This window comes from Puntigrus tetrazona, chromosome 15 (assembly GCF_018831695.1).
Source record: "Puntigrus tetrazona isolate hp1 chromosome 15, ASM1883169v1, whole genome shotgun sequence".
Taxonomy (NCBI): Eukaryota; Metazoa; Chordata; class Actinopteri; order Cypriniformes; family Cyprinidae; genus Puntigrus; species Puntigrus tetrazona.
Window position 1 is genome coordinate 2,314,670 of NC_056713.1, and position 24,483 is coordinate 2,339,152.

At 37.3% G+C, this 24,483-nt stretch overlaps 1 protein-coding gene across 1 annotated transcript in view; it reads right to left on the reverse strand.

The window, feature by feature from the left end:
* Window positions 1–24,483, reverse strand: part of zgc:172282 (leucine-rich repeat and fibronectin type III domain-containing protein 1-like protein) — a 97,040-nt gene that overhangs the window by 24,839 nt on the left and 47,718 nt on the right. The window contains exon 3 of the mRNA XM_043259862.1: window positions 12,027–13,417. Coding sequence (XP_043115797.1) covers window positions 12,027–13,405 — 1,379 coding nt within the window. The 5' untranslated portion in view covers window positions 13,406–13,417. The remainder of the gene's footprint in view (window positions 1–12,026; window positions 13,418–24,483) is intronic.

Consider the following 24,483-nt stretch of genomic DNA (forward strand, 5'->3'; position numbering starts at 1 on the left):
CTGCTTACAGAGCGTGGAATGTTGCGCTGTGATTGGTCGAGCGGATATATTGCGTTCTGCGGAGAAGGGAGACGGGCGGGTTTTTTTCGTCGGATGCTTCTTTTTTTGGCCTTCAATAAGCCTGAAGAAGGCCTACGTCAACAGCTGCTTGCATCAAATTCAGTTTACTGATGTTTGCCTACAAGACACCAACTGGTGCTGCACCAACATACCTCTCGTTAGTTCAAACTCGTTAGTTTAAACTTATGCAGACTCCAGGCTAACAAATCAACAATGCCTCATGGTGTGATCCCAAAGAGGCACAAAATCACTCTCAAGATCTTTTCCTGGACTGTTTCCAGCTGGTGGAACAACATGCCAATTCAAGCAGCTGAGCCTATAGAGCTTCTATTCTATTCTATTCTATTCTATTCTATTCTATTCTATTCTATTCTATATTTTTTTAATGGTGACACTTGTTTTAACCGCGCACATCACTGCAATATGTAATAAATAAAACTAAGATGAAGAAATATAACACACAGTACTGTAATATACTGAATATATACATTTATTGATGTAGATCATAAATCTTACATCCTCAAATATAACTTAATTCCAACATTTACCCAGAATGCAAAGAAAACCTCACCAGAGGACTAAACTTTCAACTGAGGTTTCCTCTTAAAATGTATTTAAATCCCACGTAACCACCTCGATTGAATATTAGTGCTTTATATTTACTGTATTTCACATCTCGGCAGCGGAATGCAATAGGTCTCTTTTTTTTTTTTTTTTTTTTTCCTATCAGCCATCTGAGCCGGTCTTAATTGTAAGAAACACAAAAAATGGAAAATATACGAGAAGCGACAGAAGCAGAAAGCCCAGAGAACACGGGGAGCCACACCGCAGCTTCTCATCTTTCCGTGAAAATGCCGTGGGCGATCGGGCCACGCTGGGAAAGATGCATTCCCGCAATTAAATCGGTACAAGCTTAAACTGTCCTGCCGACTCCAAGCTGCATTTCTGAATGCTATCTCGCGCTCAGCCAGAGGAGGAAACGGTTTGCGGTAACTGCCTGACAGACTGGAGGGGAGGAGGATTGAATTGTGTTTCACAATGTCGGCTAAACAGCTTCCAATGTCAGTGTTATGGATAGATAGGGCTTTTTGTAGCAAAGCCGCTGTCCGACAATCAGCTTGTTAAGTTTCACAATGTGGCTTTTCAACCGGTGGACCTTGTGCAGGCCTCAGGTGGGCAGCGCGGAACGCTTCTCCTTTTTATAGTCATATCTGCCGCAGCAATAGCTATAATTTTACACAGAATAGTGAAAATAAATGGCCTATTGGATTCAGGTCAAGATCAAACGCTCAACAAACTAGGCTTATTCGCGAACTGCCCGGATAATCCATCAGTTCCAGTCCGAAAGAAGATTCCCAGTCACCTTGAATATTTCTATACGAATTTCCTCAAGAGAAACTCGCTCACTCTTCTTCTTCTTCGTCTTCTTCTTCTTAAGAGCGCTGAAGGCTTTTCTTTCAACACATCTTCATAAAAAAATAAGCGGAGAAGATTTGCTGGCCAAAGTTGCACGATAAACAAAATTCAGAGGTAAAAAAAGAAAAATAGAAAGAGAGAGAGAGAGAGCAGAGAGCAAAAAGCTGGTTCAACAGAAGAGCACGGCCTCATAAATCTCTCCTCTTTCCTTCTAAGGATCGATTGATTTGATAAACGGGGAAAAATATGGTGGTGCTAGTCACTTCTTCAAATCTGCCTGGTTTCACTGTAAGCACAGGGACTTTAAGTAGCTCTAGGAGGAGATGGTCTGGCTCAGAAAATGCCTTTATTGCATTAAAGTGAAACCTCAGTCACACATGCTAGCTAAAGGGCTTTGCTGTTTTGGCTTAAGGGAGGGGGTGTGCTTACATTACAACAGATGCATTTCGGCCTACATAGTGCTCTTTTGATCGCCGAGCTGCATTATGAATTTGAAAGCTCTGATATCGAGACCCCCGTGACGCAACCTTGTTTATTTATGGAAAATTGTGTTTGAAATGGACCACTCGAGCAAATTTGTTTACCCCTTATGTTGTTAAAATTCATTTTATGGTTTTTGTTTGAGGTCCCGGACCCCATATAACAGTTATTTTGAAGCGAACCTGTTATTTTGCCATCACATTTCTTTTAGGGGTTCGGTAAAAGAGAGAACGATTTTACTGAAACTGTATCCTTCAATTTTATCTCAAGACCTTTAGAAAGGTAAGTGCAAGGGACGATACTTCACTCTTCTTGAAAGGACCCCCCCCCTTCATAAAAATTGTGAATATAATTTAAAATGTGATTCAAAATTCATTGCAATAAAACATTTAGGTTTATTGTGGCTATTTGTAGTGCTGCACATTGGGCCATAATTTAATTTAATTTAATTTAATTTAATTTAATTTAATTTAATTTTTATTTTATTTTATTTTATTTTATTTTATTTTATTTTATTTTATTTTATGCTAATATTTCCCGATATCTACGCAAATCAGTAAACAAAGGGGAAAAAAAAAGTTACATTTTGTCTAGAAGGTTGAATTAAATATGTTTTTATTTTTATTTTTTCTGTTTTTAACATTAAGGGTTAAAACACATTCTCTCAGAACACAGTGCACCCAATATCTAGACAGAAATCCCCAGTGTCACAGCTTACTAATACATGCTAATTACACCCCCACGAGGAGAATTAATTTTATGCTTCGTTTAGAAAGACTGTGGTATAGAGGACGGAAAAGACATGAAAAACGAAGCAAAGGCATCTTTAATAAATGTCTGACGCTCCAGAAACGTTAAATAAATACGACGCATAAAGAAGACGTGCAGAAATGTTTAATGCTGAACTGAAAGGTGAAGTGTGTAATTGCTTCGATGTTAAAATACCTTTTCTTGTCTCAGCTTAATGAGGACAGACAACGATTAGTACAGCTTTCGTTTATTTCATTAGTTCATTTCCCTCCGAAACACTCAGAGGTGCCTTCAAAAAGGCAAAGAAAGACAAATGTATTAGTATTGCTAGATGTTTTAGTAATATAATGTGATATAAAATAAATAAAATGATATATTTACGATTATTATCATAATTATTTTTCTAAATCTATGCCTTTATTGCATTGAAGTGAACCAAATATTAAATATTGCACAAAATATAGCACCAAATATTGCTGCATTAAAGAGCGCCAGATGATAACAGATTTCTGCAGGTATACACTGACCTTCCTGGTTTGAAAACAGACATTACTATTATCATTATTATTATTATTATTATTATTATTAGTTTTGGAGTGGCATTTCACTTTTAAATGAATACACCACTTTGCATTCAAGAAGACAGTATGGTCCGAGGCAGGGAGAATCCTCCTCTTTCATAACAATGATTCCGATTTCTTTTGTTTTGCTAGATTAGCATCTTTTCTTTAAGGCTACCTGTTGTCGACTGTCATTAAAATCACTATCTAGGCCAGGGAGAGCTGTTTTATCTGCAGGGCTGTGGCACGTCGTTTTAATTAAAGCGTGTCGTCTCACTCCGGTAGAGGGAGGGGAGTCGTGGTGACGTCCATAATTAAAAATTGATCTGGGGCACTGCAGGAATGATGAAATCTTGGGAGGAGGGAAGAGGAGGTGCGCTTGATCGAAATGCAAACTCAACATTTTGACAGCCTGCAGCTTCGGGTGCCATACACCAACGGCGTTCCAGAAACGGTCAAATCCGGATGCTAATATTTAAATATCAACGCATGTTTTATGCATTGTTTTTCACGCTTAGTTTGGGACCTGTACATTTTTTCATTTATATATATATATATATATATATATATATATATATATATATATATATATATATATATATATATATATATATATTATATTTTATACTGAAAGAAAATTATTGTTTTGCTTTTATTTGATCAAATATCACAATAATATTGTGAATTATTATCATCACAAATTTAAAGTAATTGTTTTCCATTTTGAATTTTAAAATGTATTTTATTCCTATGATACAAAACTGAATTTTCAGCATCATTACTCAGCATTCAGTTTCACGTGATTCTTCAGAAATCATTGTAACATGTCTTATGAACGTTGAAAACAATGCTACTTCATATTTTTGTAGAAACCATGATACTGTGATATCCCACCCCTCAGGATTCTTTGATAAATAGAACAGTTGAATAATAATAACAGTGATTATTATTATTATTATTATTTATTTATTATGCATTCTTACTGAATAACATTTTTTATGAATGAATCAACAACTAAATATATAAATAAAATCTAAAACAAACACATTCACAGAAATAATTAATCAACTAACATTGTTTTGAAAGGAAGTTTAAATCAAAGTTGCTCCTAAATTATCTTGCACGATTATTATCTTGAAACTATTAATGCATCCAGAAGTTTAATAACTGGTTTGATTACATGCTATTTAAGAAATGTTACATTAAAAATGTATTACAATGTTACTTTTTTAACTAGCAATTGATTATGAATATGTCATGAACATATTTTTATATATATATAAAGCCTGTTATTTTTATATATATATTAAGCCTGTTATTGCTATATATATATATATATATATATATATATATATATATATATATATATATATATATATATATATATATATATAGCAATAACAGGCTTAATCCATTAATCATTTACAAAAAATAAGGGATTGGTAGGAAACTTTTAAAAAAACTCTCCTTTAGATTTATAAAGACTTGATAAACTAATGAATAAATAAGTTACTTAGTAACTAAATGAACTATACTTTATTTTAGGGTTTTTTTTAACAAATTGCTTATTAGCATGCATATTATTGGAATATCAGCTACTAGTAGTAATTAAACACATATTAATGCCTGTTATTCATGACCAAATTCTACATCCCTAATCTTACCAAATACCTAAACTTAACAACCTTACTAATTATTAATAAGCAGCAAATTAATAATTTATCGAGGGAGTTGGTAGTTTACAGTTAACAAGCGTTCCTCATTATAAAGTGTCAGCCATACTTCTAATAAAATAGGGTTATTGCATCACTAGATCACTGACAAGTTGCTAAACTTGTATGTACGGATACAGTGTTTGGATGGGGATTCGTAAACCAGCGGTGATCTAGATAAAGGCCCGTAATCTACACCGATAACAGGCTTTAGCCACGACCGAGGCAAAGGTTTCACGCTTCCGTAGCAGTGCAAAGAAAACCTGGCATGTGAAAGTGAAGAAATGGTGCAGATAACGCAGACTTCACGCTCTTTACCACTGCAGGCCAGAGATGCCCTTGCTGGGAGTCATTTAATCAGCTCATCAGTCATTCATGATGAATGGAACATTAGCCCTTCTCCGCTTCCCGGTTCACGCATTAACCATCTGCTAATCAGGACTGATTGGGCACAACTACTCTTAAGTTCATCGAGGGAAACATGGCCGCAATGTATATGTTTCCTCCTGAATGCACCGGCCGCCATCGGTCATTATCGGTTATGTGGGCCGTGTTTGTTTGCATGTGCGATCTGGTTAAGATGGTTAAGAAGCCCGGTGCTGCAGCTCTGCTACTTAAGATCGACTGTCAAATAACCGAAAGGGTTGATGAATATGAAAGGGGCTTTATCCTTGTGCATAAACCGAAGAAGCTGCTTTAAGCATCGCTGGTGGTCTTTGATGTTGGTCAATATTTCCTATAGATCCGAGCCGGACATAGTAGTAGCACATAGAGAGAGAGAGAGAGAGAAGCTCTGCTAGTTAAGAGAGAGAGAGAGAAGCTCTGCTAGTTAAGAGAGAGAGAGAGAAGCTCTAGCTAGAGAGAGAGAGAGAGAGAGAAGCTCTGCTTAAGAGAGAGAGAGAGAGAAGAGAGAAGCTCTGCTAGAGAGAGAGAGAGAAGCTCTGCTAGTTAAGAGAGAGAGAGAGAGAGAAGCTCTGCTAGTTAAGAGAGAGAGAGAGAAGCTCTGCTAGTTAGAGAGAGAGAGAAGCTCTGCTAGTTAAGAGAGAGAGAGAGAGAAGCTCTGCTAGTTAAGAGAGAGAGAGAGAGAAGCTCTGCTAGTTAAGAGAGAGAGAGAGAAGCTCTGCTAGTTAAGAGAGAGAGAGAGAGAGAAGCTCTGCTAGTTAAGAGAGAGAGAGAGAGAAGCTCTGCTAGTTAAGAGAGAGAGAGAGAAGCTCTGCTAGTTAAGAGAGAGAGAGAGAAGCTCTGCTAGTTAAGAGAGAGAGAGAAGCTCTGCTAGTTAGAGAGAGAGAGAGAGAGAGAGAAGCTCTGCTAGTTAAGAGAGAGAGAGAGAGAGAAGCTCTGCTAGTTAAGAGAGAGAGAGAGAGAGAAGCTCTGCTAGTTAAGAGAGAGAGAGAGAGAGAGAGAGAGAGAAAGAGAGAGAGAAGCTCTGCTAGTTAAGAGAGAGAGAGAGAGAAGCTCTGCTAGTTAAGAGAGAGAGAGAGAAGCTCTGCTAGTTAACAGAGAGAGAGAGAGAGAAAGAGAGAGGGAGAGAGAAGCTCTGCTAGTTGAGAGAGAGAGAGAGAGAGAGAGAGAGAAGCTCTGCTAGTTAAGAGAGAGAGAGAGAGAAAGAGAGAGAGAGGTGTTTAGTTATTTCAAAAACAATGATTTCAGCCGTTGTTGTTAAGAAATGTAATAAAGCGACTCAATATCATACCTGTGTTGTGTAAATATAGAACAGTAATTGGTAACACTTTAGATTAGGTAACACTTGAAAATGAACTGTGACTTTTCTCTCAATAAATGCTTAATTTTCTTCTCATTAATAGTTTTGGATTAGGATGTAGAATAAGTTCATGCAAAGCAAGGCATTACCATGTGCTTAATTAATGCTGGCTAATATTCTAGTAATATGCATGCTAATGAGCAACTGATGGGTGTAGCTGTAAAGTAGTGTTACCTGCTAATTAAACCGACTTGAAATTTGAATGCATACCTGCGAGCCAATCAGAATCTGGTATTCAGACAGACCGTGGTATGAATATAAATATATTCATGGTTTTCAGAGTCGCGGTGAAGGTTATATTATAAGCTACTCCAGCGATCAATGCAGGTGCTGCAGGTGCGCTCAATTATTGTGAAACAACCAGGACATCTGGGTCCGGTCAAATATCTGCGTGCGCTAGTTTAAATGGGACATTTTCATTTCAATAATCCGGTCCCTGTGTTACTAATAATTGAGCTCGTTTTGGGGACAACACACTTCTGTTAATGGTGGGTTCATTAGAAATATACAATTACACCCATATTTTCTGGCCCTGCAAAGAAACGCGTGCTTTTCTCCGGTGAAAAGAGCTTTTAGGCGCCACAATCATCCAGCTTTTGAACACTAGGGGTTACGAGACAGCAGCCATCTGTCCCGCTGTTTGAATAACAAGCGCATCTACCTTTTACATCCAGAGGCACAATTTACATCGCCTTCTTTTGAAGCACACATGATCTGATCTAATTAAGATATCAGGGAAAACTCTGGACTTTGCTTTTGTCTGTCTGTGAAGTGGATAATTGCTGTGTTTCTTTAAACGCATCTGCTGGGGGCCCGGTGAAAATAAAACCACAAATATTTCTCAACGCTGGTTTAATATTCATTAGGAAAGCAATTAGCGGATTGCTAAGAGTAAAACCTTACTGCCGTTGTTATTTGCAGAACACCCTTCCGTCGCTGTGTTGGGTGGTGACTAATTAAAAGTAGCAACGCTGCTTATTTCACTTCATTTTCAGGCACATTAAAGTACTCTGTTTATAAAGTAGGAGCTTCAGACTTGCCAGTAACAAGCTGCTTTTTTTTACCCTCCACTTAACAGCAGCAATTTTTATTTAGTTGTTTGTTTAGTTATTATATTATATTATATTATATTACATTATATTATATTATATTTATATTTTAAGTTAATTAATTAATTTGTTATTTATTATTATTATTAATAATAATAATAATAATAATAATTATTATTATTATTTTGTTAGTTTTTATAGTTATAATATGAATATATGTTGGATATCCATATTAATTTCTAGCAGTTATTTGGCTAAACATTTATATATCTTTTTGTAAGTTATTTTCATGAATTATGTTTATTTATACATTTATTAGTTTGTTTTAAATAAATAAACACATTTTTTATGCTTCAAAGCACCCATGCAGTTGATGTAGCAATGCATTTGAAATTACATTTGTTTATTTATTTATTATATTTTTTAATTTTTTTATTTGTTTATCCATCAATCAGTTAACACACAATTTTTATACTTATTTCATTCAAAACACCCATGTAGTTGATGCAGCAATGCATTTGAAATCACTTGGCATCTTTTCATAATTTAACAGATCACTTAAAATTTACTGAAAATCCATCATCCATCATCCATCCATCCGGCGGTGTAGAAATAAGCAATATTGCGCATGAACATACCCGTAACACTTACGCAGCTGTGACCCGCACCACCTGTGAATTTTAACACGTCATTCACTGTATCCGTCTGTCACACTGTGTTTAGCCCTATTCGGACATGTTTTCCCTCAGGACTTTTGGTAGTGTTTTGCAGAAAATCCCATTTAATCCAGTCAGAAGTGAACATGTCTGGCTAACTCTCCTCCGTCACTTTTAATATGTTTTCACCTTCCTCGAGCGTGTAACTAAAGAAAAGTTCAAATTCCACTATCTGGTGCGCCTTCATTAGATGTTTTAACTTTTTTTAAATGATTGCTGGATCTAGTTGCTAGTCCGCTGGAATCTCATTAATAATCGTGTATTAATCATATCTAAAGAATGCTTTCAGCAGAATTTACTAGATGGATTGGGAACGGAAAAAAAAAAAATGTTTTGGCTGTTAAACAACAAAGTGCTCAGCCTCTGATTTATGAAGAGCTGCTTTTAACCACTTTTACCTTGCGCAACCAGGATAAGCTTATTTTCTGCATCCATACGCAAGGCTTTCTTAAGGATCTTTATTTAAGGAACCCAGCTGTGCTCTTTTCTTCCTCAAAATAAAACACTCAGAGAATAAAAGTATCACCCTCACAAGATGCTCTTTAAAGACAAAGCCAGGCGCATGCTGGTGCTCGAAGCGTTCTTTTGCCACAATGAAAAATTGCAACTGAACTTAATTTGCACTTGCTGATAGATGTGAACGCTTTCTTCCCGAAAGACACCTTTATGAGCAAAGCCTCTTAATCAGTCCTTTCTAGCAGATGCTTTTCAATGACAATTAAGGCACGTTTTCATTATTCTTTCAGCAGGTTTAATTAATCTCCCGTACAAATTAGAGTACGGATGGACAAACACAAAATGTTAGGTTCTATTAAAAGATCGCGATGAATCTGACTTGTATCGCTAAGGTAACAGCCTGCTTAAATGTGAGTCCGGCATATTTTTTGTTCGCATTTTACAGAGCTTCTATTTGGTTCGAGCACTCCTGGATGTCATACTGTCATCTACTGCCCTAAATGATATAATATCGAATGAATAACTATGTAATCAAAACTATCTTTCATTCATCCATCATCATCTGGCCTGTTGTCCATTCACCCATTCATCATCTACCAGTCTGTCCATCTATCCATGTGATAAAAATGTCCATTCATCCATCATTTATCACTCCATCTGTCCATCCATCTGCATGTCCATCCATCCATCCATACAACTGCATGTCCACTAACCCATCCGTCCATCTGCATGTCCATCCATCCATCCATTTACATGTCCATCCATCCATCCATCCATTCATCGTCTGCCCTACCTTCCATCTGTCTGTCCATCCATCTATCGATAATTCCTTCCCATCAATCCGTCTGCAAGCTGTATGTCCAACCTCTGTCTCTCCCTCTATTCAACTATTCAAGGACTTCAAACATTGCAAGTTTTTTTGGTTTTCTTTTCCATCATTTTACTTTTAGTTAGAGTTTAGTTCAGTGCAGGAATTGATTTTACATGAGGCACAACCTTGGCAAACACTTCACACTTTTTAACCCTGGTAAAGCATTTAACACATTTGAAAAGTTTACCTTACAGTGCGTAACAAGAAATCAGATCCCAGACTTGCATATCTACGATAAAGTCATATAGGCAGCATTTTATTTAGAGGATAAAAATGACAAAAAAAATGTGTTCTGGTTCAGAGACTTCTTGTCCCCTCCAGCTGTCCTCTAGTCTGAAAAGAAACAGGAACCTATTTTGATATGTCTGTCTCTGTTCGTCTGTTCTCTTGGAGAGGCTGTTGGAGGTGTTACTCTGAGCTGTCAGTGGTACATTGACTTCCTGTGGCATCCTGTCAGAAGGAAGTGTGGCCAGTATTATCACCGATAATGGAGCACAATTCACTTTCTAGATCCAGTATAGCCCTTATAGATTGTTAGCAGTTTAGCGTAAAGGTATTTACTCCAAACATGACATCGGCTTTAATAGTTAAATGCATTACAATCTATACGCATGCCCTAGAAATAACCTATTGACATGCTTATTCGGTCAGAAGGAGCAGCATTGTAGAGATTTGGTTAAAAGGTCACAAGAGAAAAGAAAAAAGCTTAAGCGAAAGAGACTGAATGCCTGTTTTAGAATCAATCGCTGTGCTCCTTATAATGCACATGAGATTTGGCAAGCTGGACTTCTCCTTGGGATGACCCAGTTTCTAGAGAGACCCAGAGTTTTACGCTAATTCACTCTTAAAGGTACAGTTCACCCCCAAAACTAAAATGTTATAATTTACTCACATTTATTTAAATGATTATTACCCTGAGGATGATGTATTAATACGCTTTAATGTTTGCAGCACATAACGAACTCTATATGTATGGCCTGTCTGATGTAGCAAACTTGCTTCAGAGCTCACCCGGTACAGTTCTGAACTTGAGATGCACAGCAAAACACAAGTCAATATATAAGAGCTCAAAGACTTGGTTGCTACAGCAAGTTTGTTTAATTAACATTTGCTGTTGCTAACACCATTGGCTAAGTTTACTTAGGATTTAGTGTAGGTTATTTTCAAATGCAACAGATCATTATTTATTCATTTTTTTTCTTCACTCACTTTAAATTTTCTTTTTGAATTGCTTTATTATGTACAACAACCAGCATTGTAAAATGTTTTTAGCACCACTCACTGGACATTTTACTATTAAATATCCAAAAAACGAATCTAATATTATGTGCTGTGTGATAAATTCTAATTCTAGGTATTCTGACAATTTAAGTTAGCATTGAATTATTTTATTTTACCCCAGGAAATATTTTATGTTTTATTCTCAACTATTTCACTGCATTTTGCCCAAGGTTGTGAGATGGATACTAATTCGCAGTCATCCCCAGCAGCCAGACTAATTAAACATAGTCTGTGAATGAGTAGATATCACAGTGGGCGTGGATTCTAACCATTAGCAAAGACAAATTAGCCTGGTTTGTGCCCACCTCTCCCAGCACAGATTTTGTTTTGCTCGTTCATGTCAAAAAGAATCATCTGTTAGTGTGACCATAGAGTCATCCTCTCTGATATTTCTGTCTTCTTTCATGAATAGAATTTCTGAGGCTCAAGAGAACATTGTGCACAAACACTTTGAATTTTGGATATCCCACAGCTTTAGAAAGTGCTTTGGGAATACATGGCCCATAAACAGTGCAACTTCTGACAGATGAAGCAAAGATTTTCTCTTTTATCATGACAAAGGCATCCTGCGGTGGAATACAGCGGAAGTTTCTCCTGTCATTTTTTGTCATTCTGAATCCTAAAGCATAAGGCAGGTCCATAGAGATGAAGGCTATTGATTGCTGAATTAAATAATAGAGTAAATAAACAGCATTAAACAGAAGCAATATTTAGAGCGAGTCTTGGCAGTAAAATCAATGGAGATTGGTACTTAACCACATGCACAACATATCATTATAATAAATATATAGGAGACTGGAAATGTTATTGGATATGCAGTTACACCATAAGAACATTGCTACGCTAGCACAACCAGTTGCACAACTATAAACATAATTAGATTTTTAATTCACAAAACAATGAGGCTTCTTACCTGTAGACCAAAGTGTCATCAGCCGAGCTGTTGTACTGAATCTGATACATCCTGATTCCTGGGAAATGTTGTTGCGAAGGCCATCTGACGAGTGCAGAATTTGCCGTAAGTTCAGCAAGTACCACCTTCCTCTCCTGAGACCTGGTCTCATTGCTTACGGATGAAGTCGACTTTGCGGAGGTTAGAATGTCGGATGGTCCTGGATCAGGTTCTCGGATCCGGTTAGTACTGTTAGCTAAGTGCGGCAACGGGTTGACCACCAACTCCACCGTGCCTGTAGACTCCCCCGCAGCATTAGATGCAATGCAGGTGAAGACTCCTGTATCCTTCAGTGAAGTGATGTTGATCTCCAAGCTCCCGTTGCTGAAGCTTAAAGTACGGGAGGTGTTGGCGATTAGACGGCCCTCCGGGGAGATCCAGTGAACGTCTGGGTCTGGGTCCCCATTGGCCTTGCATTTCAGACTGGTGGGCTGGCCCTCCATGGCGAAGGTTTTGGGAGATTTCCTTGTAATCACAGGGGGATCACAGATGAACTCCTCCTCTGGTATGGTCCAAAAGTACTTTGCCGTAAGGTCCGGAGGTGATGCGCAAGTTTCCAAGTCATCCTCCCTCGTTAACCTCCTTAGCCAGAGTAGCTCACAGTTACAATGTAGTGGGTTCCCTCCAAAACTTAGGACGAGGGAGGAAAGGGGTGACCCTTTTAACTTGGCATAAACTGGTATCCTAAGGAACAAGGGATCAGGGGGTATTTTCTTTAGCTTGTTGGATGTCATATCCAAACGGGCTAGTTTGTTTAGGTTTGAAAAGACTCCTAGTGGTACGTGCTCTATGAGGTTATGGTCCATGTTGAGAGTATTCACGTTGGTGAGGCGTCCTACAGTCTCCCAAGGTATGTCCACAAGGTTATTGTATGAGAGATCCAGGTCCTCGAGAGTCCCCAAAAAGTCATCAAACGCATGCGGGGAGATGTTGTGCAGTTGATTGTTGGCAAGGATAAGGTGCCGAAGGTTGGTGAGTCCTCGGAAGTGGTCGTCCGTGACAACGCTCAGGCGGTTGCTGTCTAGGTGCAGCGCCCGAAGTCGCTTAAGATCGGCGAAAGTGTAAGGCATAATCTGGCTGATGGTATTGCGGGACAGCGTCAGGTGCAGGAGACTGGTCATGTTTGCGAAGTCCCTCCTCCTTACCGCCGTGATGAAGTTCTCAGTGAGACGCAGCTCTACTGTACGCCGGTCAATGACTGTTGGCACAAAAAGCAGGCCAGTCTTGGCACAGAGGATGGCTAGAGATGGCGACAGGTTCTGGCACATGCACCGCTTCGGGCACAGCTGTCCCGACGCAGACACAGCCAGCACCAGCAGGGAGAAGATCAGCCACTCCATCTCTCGGGGGAACTGCAAACAAGCAAACACAGAGTGCCAGTGTGATGACATGTAAATGTACTCTCCATTCGAATGTTCAAAGCCAATGACTTTGAAAAATGCACTGTCATTGTTTTGGATGGGTAGCCATAAAGAACATCATGTTGTTGACAGTAGCCTAGAGTAAGGACGGTTGTTTGTAAAGTATTTTTAAGGCTCTCTTGGGCTCCTTATATAAATCCACACTCAAACCCTCATGTTCTATTTGTGGTTTTTAAAATTCCAAGGTTCATTTAAAACCTTGGAAAATGCACCTTACATTGAAGTATCTGGTTGGCGCTTCATGACTTTTTCTAGTCTAATGTGAATTGATTATAAACTAAATTTTAAAGTTCAGCTATACTACATAATGAATGTTATGTCGTTTAGAGTCTTACAGCGAGCTGATATAAGACTTTAATGCAATGATTAAAACAAACAAATAAACAATCTGTCACACTTCATTTGAATGTCCAAGTCTTGCTGTTAACAAACCATTAACTACTATTTTTGCTTCAGTGAACTCCTAATTGCTGCTTATTAATAGTCAATAAGGCCGTTGTTAGTTTTGGGTATTGGGTAAGATTAGGGATTTGAAATATAGTCATACAGAATAATGCATTACTATTTTTTTGTAAGTACTAATAAACAGCCAATCTGTTATAACTGGCATGCTAATAAGCAGCTAGTTAAAAGTGACAATTGGTCCCTTTACTAAACTGCTACCAACATTTCTTACCTGGGTACTGTATAAAATAAATAGATATGCTCACTCTGGGCTTTGATTAGGTAAAGCCCAGAAAAATGGAAAGCAATATGAATATGATGGAAATGCTGTTATTTAAAAATGGCTTTTTGTGTCACTGCTTACTAGACACATTGATATCGAAAGTAAAAATCCTTGTACTGTGGTAACAAAATGTGGCTTTTCTATGTTATGGTCACATGATAATGTAGAATCAACTCATTATAAGTAAGTTTGTGTGGAGATGATGTAAGGTGGCAGAAACATGTACCCTCTTGAAACCGCATTAAATATCCTAGTTGACACTGTAACAATACAAATACTGCATGCTTTCCAAAATCAACCTAGAGTACTCTAAGAAAAAAAAGGAGACCAATACAAACAATTCTTACAAACTGTATTCAATGTTTTCTCCTCTGAGTCACAATAAAACCAATACCCATATTACAGATGAGGTTTGTTCTAATGTATCTATCTTTCATGAAATGAGTGCACCTCAACAGGCCTTAAAATAGACTAATAGAGATTAATCTTTGTGTACATTAGGATGCCTTTCAACTGAATTGAAACAGCAGCATTATAGAAGCAAATATGTCCTGCTTAAACAAAGCTGTGGCAAAGACTTTGTTTTGCTGATACGCATCTGAAAAACTCTTTAATAGATTTATAGCTGTTAATTGTGTTGTTATGATATGTCATCATAAAGCTGCCCCTCTTGTTGGCATTTTAGGTCAATTTATGACGTAATTTCTGCTGCTACAGCCATTGGCTTTACAACATAACGATCTACGTTAGACTCGCTATAGGCCATTAAACATTTTTTTAAATTAAATATAGGCCATTAAATGTGTGAATTAGCAAAAAGGAATAGTACAAAAAGCCACACCACTGTATGTAATAAAAATGTGGTGTAACGATACCCATGTTTTCTATTTATTTGTTTGGTATTTAGAAAGGAACTGAATCCATTGTATGCATGGACTAGTAACTTGATTGTAGTTGCCTCGAGCGAGCCAACGGATTTGGATTTCATCACCACGCAACCGTGTAGATAAGAAAACATAAAAAAAATAAATAAAAAATCATGATAAATCAGACAAATTCTCCCGTGAGGTTTCTTTAAAGACTGCTCTGATCATCAAATTCATACAAAAAAGTTATCTCTGATGTATCAATCTGATTTGGCATGCAGTTAAATGTGTGTTTTTCTGTAGCACTGGTGTCACCAAACAGCTTGCCGTTCTTTGTACTTTATTACTGTGTTATCTGTGTTTAATTGTTGATGAATTGACATAACTCTGGATTGTTTTGTTCTTCAAAGCTCATCTCGAAGTTGCTGTCATAGCAACAGGTCTGTAAGCTCAAACCTAAGCAAAAGCAGCTTTATTTAATTAACAGGTTTCAGTACCTGCTTTTGTAAATACTGTATAAAGCCATGATATATACTTCTGTTTAGAGTATGGATGCAAATATATATTATATATATATATATATATATATATATATATATATATATATATATATATATATATATGAATATTGCAGCATAAAGACAATTAAAATATAATCATATTGTAAAACTGTATATTTGTCAGGAATCTGATAAACAACCAGATCAGCGTCAAAACTCAATGTTAAAATTAACATTTTTAGGGAAACTTACAAAAACAGACCCACAGCTGACATTTAACTAAGAAGAATGTATTTAAACATCAATAAATAACACGTATAACGCGGGCGATTCTTCAGTCGCTGAGTTAAGCTTAAGCCACGTCATATACAGTATATGTGACTTTCCACTGGGAATTAGTGAAAGATTAGTTCATGGCAATACTCAGATACAAACCCCAAATACCCTTCAGAACAGTAGCCAATCCTTCTCCTGAAACCTCTCCATCTGTAAGAAGCTTACGCTTAAAGACTGACTGGTGGATAAAACTACCTGAAGTAGAAGGAGAGAGCGACTCTCTTCCACTTTACTCTGACGTTAGTGAGAGGCAGTAAGTGATTTCCGGAGTCTTTCTACCGTTTCGTGCCTCTGCGACTGACAGAATTCCTGGCCCGGAGAGCTCTGACGCAATGGAGATGGATTACCACATCCGTGTCTACTTTCTACCAGAGTGCCCATGGGCCCTGTGAGGTAAAAGTGTGGTAAATCGATCTCAACTTTCTTTTCCTGGAAGGTACAGGGGGAAAAAAATACCTCACAGATCTTTTTTTTTATTTTAAAGAAGAAGAATTCCGTCTAGCTGCTTGCTATTTTTGTTATTTTGCTCGCTTGTCTTGTCTTTGTCCGTCTATTCAAAGCGGCTGCATATTAGTTGCAACTACTTTGCTGCGATGCATTGTCGTGCATCATCACGTGACTCAAACCCCTTTGTGCTTCAATCAATGTCATCCAGTGGAGAGCTCTAGAATCAAGCAATCACAGTAATCATATGCTGCCTTGGGACTTGAGACGTGACCCGCGGGGTGGATGTCATACTTGTCTGTCACTCACAGTATGCGGCTAATTACAAACCGAATGAGAGAGACCGTTCTGAGCTTTTCAATTAAAAATTCACAATGGATTTAATTCGGCACAATGGAGGCCCAGTCGGGTGTCATCAAAGATGGAGACCCCTTTGGGGCGCACCAAATTGGCTTGAGAAACAGAGTAAAAAAACATAAAAATAAAACTCAGAGACCAGCAGAAACACAAACCCCAAGCTTTTTTACCTTGGATATCAGCTGTCTCCAGCACTCATTCATCTCGAGTAAAATTATGCCCATTAGTTCATGTTGCTATGACAATCCAAAACAGAGATGGCATTAATCACATCCCATTATCAGGCATTTTATCTTAACAGTGGGCCTGTGGTTTGCTTCTCAGTATTGAACGCGATCTGAATTATATCAACTCAGTGACGGGGATATTCAGAGCCAAAACAGATGCTTCAAGTACATAACATATTCAAATAACAGCAGTCAGCCATTTCTATCCGTTCCAAGGCCTGCATATCCATTACAATTCCCCTAGTTACTGTAGGCCTCATTTGACTGCAGATGTTCCCTGGTCCATTGAAATAAATGATTAAACCAAACTAGTGTGTGAGATTCTCACTTAAAGGATTAATTCAGCCCCCAAAAAATCCACAATGTAGATGATTTTGTTGAAACAGATTTGAAGAAATTTACCTGGGAATGGGTGCCATCAAAATCCAAGCAACTGATAAAAGCATCTCGACAATCCACAAGTAATCCGCACCACTCCATCCCATCAATGAATGCCTTCATTGATACAAATACATCATTAAAGCAAAAGTCATTGCTTCTGGCTAAAATGTAAGTGCAATGTAACCACACCACAGAAAGCAGCATTACCAAAGAATTAGTATTTTGTCCGGAAGCAAATGGTTTGAATTTAACGTGCAGCTTTTTACTTCACAGGATGTTAATGGCTAGACTGGAGTTATTTTGATTACTTATAAATAATTTGAAGGTTTTAAACGGCTGTTTAGACTATCATTCTTTCATTCTTATGGCACCCATTCATTGCAGAAGATCCAATGATTAGCAATTATAAATAGGTATATACGTATGTATATGTACATATACAGTACGGTGCTCCTCAGAAAGAGGCTTCTGAAGTTTCTGAGCCAAAACAGATGCTTTCGCAGACGCATTCAAATAAAAGCAGTTAGCCGTTTCCACTCTTTCCGAGGCCTGCGTATCTATCACAGTTCTCCTCATTACCGTAGGCCTCGTTTGGCTGCAGATGTTCACTGGGCCATTTAACATGGCTTGAATTTTCAAATGAAATGCGGTGGGTTCATATATTCACACTGCTAGGGCTTCCGCACTGAGAAAATGGAAACGTTTTAATCACGGACTGACACATGATGAGCTGTTAATTGTTTGTTCGGTGTTAAATCTCAGAGGGAGACGATGCCCTAAATATCTTTGAAATGTGTTGTTGTTGTTGTTTGTTTTGGTGGTCTATAAAGTCCTCGAAAACTTTCTTTAAATGAGCTGAAATGAGCCGGTATCAGTTAACCTGAACATTTTTTCCTTCAGTTTAATTTTGGCCTTGTGTGACTATTTAAAAATGGTCAATAAAACATCAAAGACCCAATTTATATGCAAATGCAAAATCATGTAATTAAAATCATAATTAAAATTGTGTAGCGTGATCTCATTGAATAATCAGATTTCTGTCCAATCAGATGCTCTAAAATATCAATAAATCAATGCTAGTGGTGAGATTTTCATAAATAAATAATAAATGTTCAGAAGTATTCGAGTCTGTATATCATTCTATTGTATTGTATATTACTACTTGCGATCACGTAATAATGATAACATTATTACTAATAATAAAATAATAAACCGTGTCACTTCTAATTGGATTATTGCAGATATTGCGAGTACTGCACTGCAGGACACTGCTGTCACATTAAGCTATTCTGACATGTTGTTGCCAACACTTATACACTCATATGCTAATGTCCACACACATAAGTACAGCTCTAACCTACTTTTTGCTTATTAATGCTGAAAATCTGTACACTTTGTGATTGTTAAAGGTCACACCGCAGGACGCTGAATAAATGAACACGGAAGCAGGTGCACATAAACACTGAGATTTTAAATGGTAGTAGGAGGTAAGGCGTAAACGGCTTTTAAATTGAAGCATCTTTACTTCCTGTTGGGATCCTGATTAGTAAAATTATGCTAAAAGCACCAAGAGATTGACTGATTAAAAAGTGTTATTACTAGAAACCTTATTACTATTCTGCCGCTATATCACTAACAAATCTATCAATGTTTTGCGAGAAACGTACAAGAAAAATATATACAATATTGCATGCTAAATAATTATTCTATTGAGATATTATTTCTAGACAATTTAATTCTGTTGTAAATAAACAAAGCATGAATAAATGATGAAGATATATATATATATATATATATATATATATATATATATATATATATATATATATATATATACCCACACACACACAGTAGATTTTTTTTTTTCTGTGTGTGTGTGTACATCACAGTCAGAAAAAATTCTACTTTACAAATGAAATTTTTTGATAATTACATATCATGTTTACAAGCAAAATCCATCATCTTTGCTGTATGACAACTTAATGAACATCTAAGAGAAATCTTTTGCTTTAGTTCTAGGAACTAATATACCAGCTCCAGCATATACAAAACCGCTGGCCGTTGAATTACTCATCAAATTTTGCAGCAATGGCAGTTGTCTGAATTAAACTTAAACATTTATTCAGAGTTGTCAAATTCCACGGAAATGTAAAGCTGGGTCAAACAGGGGAAGGCGGCAGTTTGATTCGATGACCCAAAGTGAATCGCAGAGGGCGTTCTTAAAGAGCTCTTTAATACGCAAAGTGCTGCAGGACGAGAAAAACACACAAACAACAACGCATACAGAAACAAATAATTGGCCGTGACCTTTGCGCGGGGCTCCCGCAGAACTGGGCAGCTCTTCAAAAGAGCGGTTTCAAGGAGACAGGAAAAGCAGTGGCGTGCTCTGAGAGACAGGCTTCTATTCAGCAGCCCTGCATGCAGCTGTCCCTCTAGGCCACTTTCTTTGATGTGATAAGAAAAATTATTTAAAGATATTCGCTGCCTTTTGAAGATAGCTTTCCGTGTGCATTTGGAAATATTCCTGTTGCTTTTTTTTTTTTTTTCTCTCCTTACTTTGACTGTAAGGTTCTGTAAGCGTGTGAGATCGGGAATAGTTTCATCATGTTGGATAGTTTAGCGGGATGCTGGGTGGAGCTCCCTAATGGAGAGAGCAAAAACTGTGATATTATAGTTTAATAATAATAATAGCTGTTATTTTAATATATATTTTTTTGTAATAACAAGTCAACAATTGACCAGTACATTTTAGCCGCTGAAACAGAGTTTTGCAATAAAATACAAGATAAATAAACAAACAATAACACAGCCTGTTTAATAATGATAATGATTTTATTGTATTTTATAAAATTTTATTCTAGTGAACTCTTCCTTTTGCGACTATCTACACCAAAAAATGTTCATTTAAATTTGATGTTACTGAACACTACTACTACTACTATTAATAATAATAGTAATAATAATCATCGTCATCATTCTGACCGATTTCTGATTTGTTTTGTGGCAAATCTCCTAAACCGTCTTTCCAGTTATAAGAATCACATACTCTCTAAATAAAATTGAAAGTTTCCATTTAAATCATTAGGCCATTATCAACTCTCTCCTTAGAAGATTTCACAAAATGCGAGGCAGTTTTTAATTAACGTTCTGAAACAAATCCGTTATGTCACCGCTACGCTCGTGCATAATGGCCTTCCCTGCAGAATTTACATGCGACTGTATAGCATTCTGTACTTTCATTAGCAGCCGCGTTCATTGATTGCCAAACCTGCCGCCTCAGGCCCGAAACATATATTCCCACGTGCGTTAACTTGGCAAATATTTCCATAATTCAAGCTTTTTAATATGTAGGATTTTGCAAATTCCTTCCCCACGGCCTTGCGGAAATCCTGGAGCACTTTTTGAAGGCAAACTTACAAATGCGACTCGCTAATACAAATGGACTCGGCCTGCCTGAAATACGGTTGTTTTGGAGTGATATCCCACATCCTGTTTACTTCACATTTCATGCGCCCTCATTTTTTTGTCATTGATGTCTAACTTGTTCCCTCAGCTCGCTAGTCTGAATAGCAAAATAAAGACAGAGGCTTATTTAGACTAGAAACGAACCTAAAACTGCCATAAACACCAGATTCGCAATTTGACATCGTGAGCTGCAAACAAACCTCAGCAAAAATCACGTTTAGAAAGAAAGTTCGCCCGTTCGCTGCAGCTGTCATATCTTATTCTATCCTCCAGATCTTTTTTTTTTTATACAATTTCATAAAGGACTAACTTTCATTATTTCCCACTAAACAATAAACGCTGTACCCGTGTGCTTTCCGAATCCATCACCGATAAACCTGATGCATAAAACATGAAACGGTGAAATAAAGCAGCTCTGACAAGTTCTATGAGGGTCAGACTTTTTGCACTCAATATATGCACTCTAAGAGCTTCTTTTGGGCAAAAGCATGCGATTGCAAATTATGTTAATGCGAGGAAGGCCGCTGCTGCATTCTGAGCATGGGTATGATGTGTAGCGATAGCATTAAAATCTAAAGAGTCTTGCATTCGTTCAGCCGTTAAACATGGAGGTCAAACTTCATCGCACACACAAATACACAAATAAGATCTTATCAGCTCTTGAGACAGTAATTCAACACTCGGCGGCCCACGCTGATTTAAAGCCCAAGCACTTCCTCTTCCAGCGCACTAATCTTTTCCCAAACAATGGTTTCCAAATCGCTGATATTTACAGCCATGTAAACAAGGCATTACATCATCGCAAGAGACATGCGGCAATATCCGAAGCGATTTAAAACCGAATACAGTATGTTTTGCTAATATCGTAATTATATAACACATTTTAATACGAATGAATGAATGCACGAACCTTGTTAGTTTGTATAGGAACTAATATATTAAATACATTTTTAGATTTACAACACTATTATTATTAACAACAACAACAACATCTGCCGATACCGATAATCGGCTTTTCGAAAGGAAATAAACGTCTTCCGATTAAAAATACACTTCATTTTACAGTTCCATCGATTAGTTGCTTTTTAGCGTGCGTATTACTATTAATTAATTAACAGTTAACTAGTTCTTATTCTACATCCCTAATCCCACCCGATACCCAAAGTTAACAATACCTTACTAACTATTAATGAGCAGCAAATTAAGAATTTAATTTTAAAAAAGTCGCAGTAAATAGTTAGCAAGTGTTACCTATTCTAAAGTGTTACAGAATAAATCAAATAATAATAATAATAATAATAATAATAATAATAATAATAATAATGAGCTCCCATTTGTCTTTTAGAGCAAAACTAAAGTGGTGTGAACACTGAATAACATTACTGAGGTAATTGTTTCAGTAAGTGACACATTTAACACATCATCTTTCTGCAGTTAAAACACAGATTGAGTGATTCCATAAATGCGACGTGATGCATAAATTATACTTTATTATTCCGCACTATGATGCACTATAAGCGATCGTGTCAAGTTAGAGGTGACGCAAAGAGCAATTAACATCTTTTGTTTGAATTTTGTCATACACGGAAGCTGTGACTTTGGTGAGCTAATAATATTAAGTGAAGGAAAACCGCAGACCTGGCAACCCCGATTAGGGGGGCATTTATAGGGTCAAAGAAAACATGAGATGTATTATTATTATCATTGCTGTTGTTGTTATCGTTATTGTTGCTGCATTAACTTATCACTTATAGCATCCCTCTATTGATACATTTTTAGTAACAGTTTATAATCTGGTCTGGTCATTATTATTATTATAATTATTAAAGTCTTGTAATGTACACCAAGTGATGCAGGACTGGCACAGACATTGACTAAAAAAGGTGTGCTGCGCCCCTGAATAAATCCATTTAGTCCATTAACGCCTTTCAAAAGTACTTTCCAAACCGAAATGAGCTTTTTGTTGCAAACACACAACAGACTCATCTAAATATGTTTTAGCCACAGTGATTTACTAATGCGTCTGAATCAAAACCTATTGTCTATTCAAACTTCATTTCGAAATCACTGTCAAATGAGTTCAAGAGGTTTCGCTCAGTTAGAAAATCACTGCATGAAGCGCATCGTTGTTATGATTGATCACTTATATAAGTGTGCTCAGACAACAAGCCTCTATACGGAATGATAATTATATCAACTCAACGGCTTCATCAAAAATGCTGAGATAATTTAATCTGACCCAGTTTGTGTGATTCATTTTTCTAGGTCTTGAACTCGAGATGCATTTTTCAAGTCAATAATCCATCATAAGATGCTTAATCCTGCCCTACCAACACGCTCAGCGTTCATCTGTCCTCTCGGTTCGTCTAACTACTCACGACGCGCTATTTTCATGCTGGGATTCGACGCAAGGAAAACATAACCAGCGAATAAAAATGCTGTGCCCTTGAATGACTAAATTCTGCTGGGCGTTCTGCTGATGTTTGCCTTAATTAGCGCCACGCCGCATGGATACCCTGAGGAAAATAAACTTGGCCAAGGAGTGACTGGTTTGATTCCTACTCGGTTGTGAGATAACCTCTCTCAGTCAGTGAACATATAATATCAGTCAGTCTCTACAGCCTAAATGACCCTGAAACGCTCTGCCGCCCACCCTCTCTGGATACTGTCATCATCTAGCCTCCACCGTAGTGTCCGGACGAGAGCGTGAAGCTCCGCTGCTGAATGAGGTCAGCCAGACAGATGTGGTCTTGACACATTACCGCTGGTTAGCATAGGCAACCTTTCAGACCACCCCCCATTCGTAGCCCACACAGTGATAATGCCCTAGTGGTGGGTTATATCAGCCGCTGCCGCTCTTACTTGTCGCATATTACAGTCCTATATGTGTGTGAACAAAAAAGTGCAATGCAAAGTAAAGAACAAAGAAAGAATACAGCAAAATAAACAAAACAGAGCACAGGACAAAACGAAGCAATGTAAAAACGCAACACGATCGTACAAAGAACAAAGCAAAGCAAAACAAAATGAGCGACATAAAAAAAAGCAACGTAACAAAATAAACCAGAACAGAGCAACATGAAAACACAACGCGTGAAGAACAAAGCTAAACCAGAAAGCAACATAAAATGAAAACAAAAAGCGCTGCAAAGCAATATACAAAAACATAGAGAAAAACAAAAGGCGAGAAGAACAAAACAAAGCAAAAATGCAATGCAAAGACCAAAACAACCATACAGTTCAAAACGAAGCAAACCAAAGCGACGTAAAAACTGTACAGTTCAAAGTAAAAATCGGAATAGAACGAAAAGCGCAACAAAGCAAAAGAAAAACAAGAACAAAAAAAAGAACAACACGAAAGCAACATAAAAATAACACACAAAAAACAACATTAAAATATAACAAGAAAATAAAAATAAGAAATTGTTAACAAATACAGTTGATAATGGTTTATTATATTATTCTAATAAATGTAATGAAATATTACATTATATTATATTAACATATAATATGGGAAATATAACTACAATAACATCACATCCCTATTATACAGTACACAGAGTTGGATTGTCACTGTTATGTATTCCACCCCTTAAGGAACGAATGCACAAAACAATGCTGGGCACTGTACCAAAAAGTACAGCACCATTACTCACAAAACATCATGAAGTCGCATCTCTATTTCTGTCCTTTG